Source organism: Limulus polyphemus, unplaced genomic scaffold (assembly GCF_000517525.1).
Source record: "Limulus polyphemus unplaced genomic scaffold, Limulus_polyphemus-2.1.2 Scaffold1105, whole genome shotgun sequence".
Lineage (NCBI taxonomy): Eukaryota > Metazoa > Arthropoda > Merostomata > Xiphosura > Limulidae > Limulus > Limulus polyphemus.
The window spans coordinates 175,379-183,312 of NW_013666715.1; the positions used below are offsets into that span (position 1 = coordinate 175,379).

General features: G+C 32.8%; 1 protein-coding gene across 4 annotated transcripts in view; it reads left to right on the forward strand.

Moving 5' to 3' along the window:
- Positions 1-7,934, forward strand: part of LOC106462150 (microtubule-associated proteins 1A/1B light chain 3C-like) — a 77,666-nt gene that overhangs the window by 55,225 nt on the left and 14,507 nt on the right. For all 4 annotated transcript variants that reach the window (XR_002611169.1, XM_022389319.1, XM_022389318.1 and 1 more), the window contains exon 3: positions 3,921-4,027. Coding sequence is in view for 3 of the 4 variants with exons in the window: in XM_022389319.1 (XP_022245027.1) it covers positions 3,921-4,027 (107 nt within the window). In the remaining variant the exon portion in view is untranslated. The remainder of the gene's footprint in view (positions 1-3,920; positions 4,028-7,934) is intronic.

Here is a 7,934-nt window from a genome sequence, read left to right on the forward strand (position 1 = left end):
CCACATCTGGGTATTAACTACACAAGTATTACATCTGGGTATTAACTACACAAGTATTACATCTGGGTATTAACTACACAAGTATTACATCTGGGTGTTAACTACACAGGTATTACATCTGGGTGTTAACTATACAGGTATTACATTTGTATTATATTTAAATCACTGTAGTGTTGTCTCATGTCTGTGTATTTAAAACGTTGTAGTGTTGTCTTATGTCTGTGTATTTAAAACGTTGTAGTGTTGTCTCATGTCTGTGTATTTATAACGTCGCACTGTTGTCTCATGTCTGTGTATTTATAACGTTGTACTGGTTTTATTATCATGTGTCATTTGCTCGAGGAAGGTTGACTGTCATGGAGTTGCATTGCTCTCTTTCCACCATTCTAACACAATAAATATGTGAAGTTCTCATCCAATCTTTGATGTTATCCATCCACATATTTCTTGGTTTGCCTCTTCTTCTTTTCTCATTCATTTTTCTTTCCAGCAAGTCTTTTCATTCCATTGTTTCTAATTATATGTCCAAAGTACTAACATTTTCTTTTCTTGATAATTGTGTTCTTTTAGTTTTCATTATTTCTAATACTTGTTCATTTGTCTTATGTTCTGTCCAAGATATTTTTGGGACTCTCCTATAGATCCACATTTCAAATGCCCCAATCTTTTTAGCAATCGCTTAAGATATTGTCCACGTTTCAGCACAATATAGTAGGGTTGAACACACATAGCATTTGACTAGTCTCATCCCTGTTGTTATGTTAATGTTTCTTGATGTTAATATTTTCGACATGTTGTTAAATTCCCTCCTAGCTATTTCTATTCTTCTTTGAATTTCCGCTTCACTCTTACCATCTTCAGTGTTCATGTGTCCTAAATATATAAAATTTTTGATCTGTTCAATTGATGTTGATAGTTAAATTGATTCTAGGTTCATCTGGACTCTCAGTTACTACCATTGATTTGGTATTTTTAGTATTCATCTCCATTCCATAGTATTTTCCTTTTTCGTTTACCAACTCTTACAGATCTGATACATTTAGAGTTAATAGTGCTGTGTCATATGCATATCTTAGGTTGTTGATGTTAATTCCACCCACTGCTACTTCCTTTATACGTTATATTTTTCTAAATATTTTTTATGTGTATAGGTTTGACAAACTAGACTATAATACACACCCTTGTCTTACGCCTTTCCTCATCATAAAATCTGGGGTTACTCCCTGTTCTGTACTTATTACTGCTTTTATTCCCAATATATCTTTATGACCTGGAGATCTTTCTCATCAATTCCTATCTCCCATAAGCCTGCTATTATCTTTAAGTGTTTTACCCTATCAAAAGTCTTAGTGAAGTATACATATATATACATTTTGTTGTACCTCTATTGCACGTTCACAGATTGTTCTCAGATTAAACATACCTTCCCTTGTGCCACATCCTGGTTCGAATCCACTCTGTAAGTTGCTTACTTCTTGGTCTATTTTGGTTGCTATTCAATGCTGTATTACTTTTAATAGTAGTTTGGCGATTGTTCTGAAGTCTGTGCTTTGGGTTTTTTTGGTAGTGGAAAAAGTATAGATTGTTTCATTTCGGTTGGTATGTATCCAGTGTTATAATATTAAGGTTGTAATTATCGAATTATTTCAACATTTCTTCTGACAAATCGTCTGGTCCAGTTGCCTTTCCATTTTCCATTAAGTTTATGACTTTCTGTACTTCATCTTTAAAGATGGTTTGACCAGTTGTTGCTGGAATTGGTCTGGAATTGGTTCTCTATTATCATCATAAAGTTTTGTTATGTATTCTACCCATCTTTCTGAAATATCTTGTTGATCAAATTCTCAATCTTGACTTTGTGCATCCACTGTCTTTTCTTATGTTGTTCTTTACATTACTCAGTTCTTTGCATTTCTTTGGATCTATGTAGACTTTCAAGTTTCTCTAGTCTCCTGACATTGGTCTTTCAGCCAGTTTTATTTCGCTTTTCTGCATTCAGTTGTTATTTCTTTATTTATTGCTTCATATCTGTCAGTGTTTTTATTTTAATTTCTTAATTCCATCTTCTTCAGTATCTCACCAATCATCCATTTGCTTTTCTTTTTCTTGTTTTTAATGAGAAATATTACTTTGAGTGATGTTTTTATATTGTTCTTAATTGTATTCCATCTTCTTGTTGCCATATCTTTATCATCCATTGTGTAATCTGATTGCTGTTCTAGTTCTTGTATGTACAATAGCTTAAAATCATGTTTTATTAAAACATTGTATGCTATCTTATAGTTATAACATTTTAATGGGTCAACATATAATTGTTCTTTTAGTTGAGTTTTTTTATATTTTCTTTAGCTTGGTTTTCACTTTCATTACCACTGGATTATGATCAGAGTTGACACAAGCTCCTGAGCATCTCTTTTCTAATTTCAGTTCCGAAGTCTTTGATTTATCAGTATATAATCGACTTGGTTTCGTGTGAAGCCATCTGGGCTTTTCCATGTATAAAACTTTCTTGTTGGCTGATGGAAGAAAGTGTTGGTAATTATCGGGTTATTTTGTTGGCAGAATTGTATTAGCCTTTCTCCCCTTTCATTCTTATTTCCTAGCCCAAGATTTCCAACTATGTTGGTAAAAACTTCTGTCCCAACTGTTGCATTTAGATATCCCATAACTCGTATGACATCACCTGATTTGACATATTTCATATCATTCTGTATTTGTTCATGAAATTGTTCAATTTGATCATAATCATGATCTTGTGTGGGTGCATATACTGTATTATGTTGATGTTAAATGTTTTTCCTTGTAGTTTTATCATGATTACTCTTTCTGATATAGCCCTAAAACCAGTCATTGCTTTACTTACATACTTCTTTAGTATGATGCCTACTCCATACTTATGTCTTCACCTGAATACACTATGATGTGATCTTCCTTGATGATCTTTCCACTGTCAATCCATCTGGTTTCCACTAATCCTAGTATATGTAGGTTAATATTATTCATTTATTGTATTACACTGTCTAATTTATCATCTTGAAAAATAATTTTTACATTCCAGGTTCTAAACAGTAAGAGCCTATCTCTGATTTTTAGATGAACATTATCATATAGTATCTCACGCCTGTATATCAGTAACTGTGTTTTGATAACATTGTATCTACGTCATGTTTGCGCTAATTACATTGTACTACTTTCCTGTTTGTTTATTACTAACGTTGTATAGATGTCACGTCTCCGTATTAATAACGCTGTACAGGTGTCACGTCTCCGTATTAATAACGCTATACAGATGGATATCCATTGAAAGGTTATTAATACGGAGACGTGACACCTGTACAGCGTTATAATACGGAGACGTGACACCTGTACAGCGTTATTAATACGGAGACGTGACACCTGTACAGCGTTATTAATACGGAGACGTGACACCTGTACAGCGTTATTAATACGGAGACGTGACACCTGTACAGCGTTATTAATACGGAGACGTGACACCTGTACAGCGTTATTAATACGGAGACGTGACAAACGTTATTAAAACACAGACATATCAATAAAACGTTATTAAAACACAGACGTATAGGTATCATGTTGGTGTATATAACTTTTATGCAGGTTTCAGAACTGTATTATTGATGTTGTACTTGATGTCTGTGTATTACTAACGTTGTACTTATGATTTCTGTGTATTAATGTTATTCTTGGTGTCACATTTCTATGTATTAATAACTTTGTACTGATGTCACATTTTTTGTATTAATAACTGCACACTTCATGTCTGTGTATTAATGAAGTTGTATCGTTTCGTATCTGTGTATTAATGATGTTAAGAAGGATATGTATGACCTATTGCAGTATTATTTGTGTGTAGAAGTTTCTCTTAGATCACTTTATTAACAAATGATTTTTGTTTGTTCTAGGTGATCGTAGAGCGGTACCACAAAGAATCGAATCTTCCTGTTTTAGATAAAACCAAATTTTTAGTTCCACTAGAGCTTACAATGTCACAGCTCGTAACAATTATCAGGTAGTTTCATTTTTTGTCCTGAAACAGTATTATCCGATTAAACTATATGTACTAGGTGTGGCCAAGAAAGTGTTTGAATATTTGATTAGCTCATGATTAGTCTGTACATCTGTCTCAGAGTTTCCTGATGAAACCACATAGAAAAAGTAATATTATCAGGTAAACACCAGACATATGTACAAGAGTATTGCGTTTATCTGATGGTGTCAACACTATCAGGTAAACACCAGACATAAGCGACACTATCAGGTAAACGCAATATTCATGTGACTTTATCAAGTATTTACGACTAGGGCAACATTATCAGATAAAATATACGAAACATAGGTGTCATATGAAGTGAATGCGAGACACTGAAGTATTATATCCGTAGCTTGTTGAGACGTTTCACGAGTAATTTATCTTCTTTTAATTTATTTGTGTAGAATTTTTGTTTTTTCTTTAATGTACCTTGAAACCTGATTTATCTACATTTTAAAAACGCAACCAATCTCTCTGTTCTCTTGCCTTTCTTTCTTCAGTGTTTTTAAGTGACAACTCATTTTTTTCTACTTAACGTATAGGGAGGGGATAGATTACTCAGTGCTTCGTACACTATACAATGGGTATCTTTAAGGATCCAACCCCTATGTTATGTATGAAGTGAAGGAGTAAAAAAAAATCAATACACGTATTAAATTTTATTACACACTTTCAAAGAATACACTATCTTGCAGTTAGGGGCGTCAAAAACAAGTAATACAAACATTTTATAAATATAAAATGGTGTAGGGATGGCAGTGACAAAAATAATACAAACAAGAATATAGGGATAATACAGCTATACATAGATCATTCCTACGTGACTTTCAATATTAAAATTTAATGTTACACTGTAAAATGAATACATGACTTTAGTATTACTGCAGTTGGAAGTTATATATTCCATGTCATGGTAGGCATCAAGGAAAACCAAGTCGAGTCAAAACATTATTACAGACTCTCGCTACGACCTCGTAACTATTTTGTGCTTGTGCATTTTACAGTGTAACATTAAATTTTAATATTGAAAGTCATGTAGGAATGATCTATGTATAGCTGTATCATCCCTATATTCTTGTTTGCACTCTTTTTGTCACTGCCATCCCTACACCATTTTATATTTATATATTTCTTATTACTTGTTCTATACATTTTGCCGCACACTACTACCCATTAGCTCAGAAAGCAATGAATGCTACTTACTTTCAATCATTAGTACCTGGAACTAATTGTCTTCCTTGCTGATAATCAAGTGGAAATCATATGTTAAAGATCTAGTACGAAATTCCTCTCGTTTGAAAAAGATAGAAATGGCACAATAATTCGTTAGGCTAATGTGCTAAAAATATTTGACCATTTTGTTTGAAATATCTCACAGTTAACCCTAATCTCTTTCAGAGAAAAAACAAACTTGGAAGCCTCTAATCTAAAAATGTCTGTCCTGGGTGTCTTTACAGCTCCAGTATAGGTTTGAACCGTGTTTTATGTCAAGGGATATGAAGTGGAGTCATAAAGTAGATCCTAGGCATAAGCACCACCTCACTAAGCAGTTTGTAAACAGTTCAATATCATAGTAGGTTTGAGAACTTTAATGGACTGCAACTGTCTGGTGAAAGGAAAGAAGACAACGTTTCGGCTTCTACATTGAGGCCTTCTTCAAACTTGAAGGAGACCTCAGTATAAAAATCGAAACTTCGCTTCCTTGTCTTTTAACAGGAAGTTGCGATCCATTTAAAGTTCCACTAAAACGACAGTCAAATCTCATCTTTTTGATGTTTACTTTCCATTTCAAAGTATTGTCTGTTGTGAATAGACAAACAAGTGAGAAGCAAAACCGATATTGTTCTATAACTGAAAATTGTTGATATCATTTCCACCAAACCATGAATAAATGGCACATACCCAATACATTGCGCCTATTTTTACCAGGAAACGAAAACTGTAGAAACTTTAATTTTTGATCAGCTTTGCTGTGGTCAGTCTCACGGCAAGTAGTAGCACTGTTGTACTAAGGCGTTTTGGATATTAAAGAATAAATGCAAAAATTCAAACACTTGATCACTTCATTCATTCACCAAAACAAAGTTACGTTTATTTATGTAATTCTTAAAATAAACGGTTTCACTAAACAAGGTTCCTTACGTTTCCCTTGAACACGCTAATTATTGTTAAACAATATTCATTTAGTACCTCAAATTCTGCTACTTGCCGTGAGACTGACCTCTGAGAAAGAACTTAGATACTTTAATACAAAAAATGCAGGATAACATCTCTATTACTGGACAGTTCGTGCTATAATCAAATGGTCCTACAAAATTTAAATCAGAGGGTAGAAAATGTGCAATTAAAGAAGCAAAGAAATAAATAGTAACAGAATTTATCGCAAATAGTGGTAGCATTTTAACGAAAAGAAATCTGAATACAATTTATGAAGTTATGGTATTGGACACTTGTGTCTTACCGAAATTGTACAAATGTAAAATGCTTACACAAGTTTTGAATAATAAAAAAAGATATATTGGTTTTATAACCCCACTCCTATAATATCAGGACACTTAACAGTGGGAGACTAATAAAATAACGGAAACTCTTTGTAATTTTCTCAGTATACAACTTAATCTGTTATTTTAACATTTCTGCCAACTGATAAGAGTGTACTAACGAATAAAGACTATTTTATCGTTCAATTATGGCAACATCATAAACTTAACCATTAACTAGATAGTAACATCGTAATCACGATAGAAGAATGATTAAAAATTAGCTAAGTAAACAAATACGTTAATCATATTATTGTATAGTTATTAATGTCATTCAGAGGTGGAGTCACAGAGTACGTGATCTACACAGATTTATATAGATCTACGTGAAGTTAAACCAGATTATTATTATTTCTCCGTACTCACATCGCATAACTCCAATGCAAGAACAATGTACTCATTTATCATCTATACGAGTACGTTTGTGTTTTTATTTTTCATATTAAAGAACAAATTCAAAAATTCAAACACTTGATCACTTCATTCATTCACCAAAACAAAGTTACGTTTATTTATGTAATTCTTAAAATAAAAGGTTTCACTAAACAAGGTTCCTTGCATTTCCCTCGAACACGCTAATTATTATTAAACAATATTCATTTAGTACACCAGTGATACTACTTGCCGTGAGACTGACCAAAACGCCTTAGTACACCAGTGCTACTACTTGCCGTGAGACTGACCAAAACGACTTAGTACACCAGTGATACTACTTGCCGTGAGACTGACCAAAACGACTTAGTACAACAGTACCTGAAATGTTATAATTAAGGTTTTTCATGTGAACTGAGAAATTCTCCGTTTCTCTCACAAAATATTCAGCTCCTTATTCCTTCCTTTTCGTTAAAGTTCGGTTTTGTACTTCCCAGTAAAATTTTGTATTAATAACCACAAACATTCTTTAATTACATTGTTTATTGGACTTAGGATGTAAATTATGGGTACGTAAGGGTTATTCAGATCTTCTATTTACATTTGTTTTGTAAATTTCACGCTTTCTCTCTAATTTCTCAGAATTATAACTCAGTTTCCAGTGCTCGTACCGTTTGTTATTGCTTTACGATAGATTATTTTATTTTTTCATTATAGTGTAGATTGTTTCCGTGAGTTTCTTGTCGTTTGGCGGCCAGTTTCTATATGTTTTTTTTTCATCGTCATCATTTTTCTGACAGTTTTGTTTCAATTCAAATAATAATACCCTTTTTGCTGGTCTGTCTGAACATCAACTTGATTACAAGAAACATTAACTAAACGTAGAACATAAATTGTTACTGAGAACATCACAATTGTTACTGCACAATTACACCATTTCAAATATATATATATATATATATATATATATATAT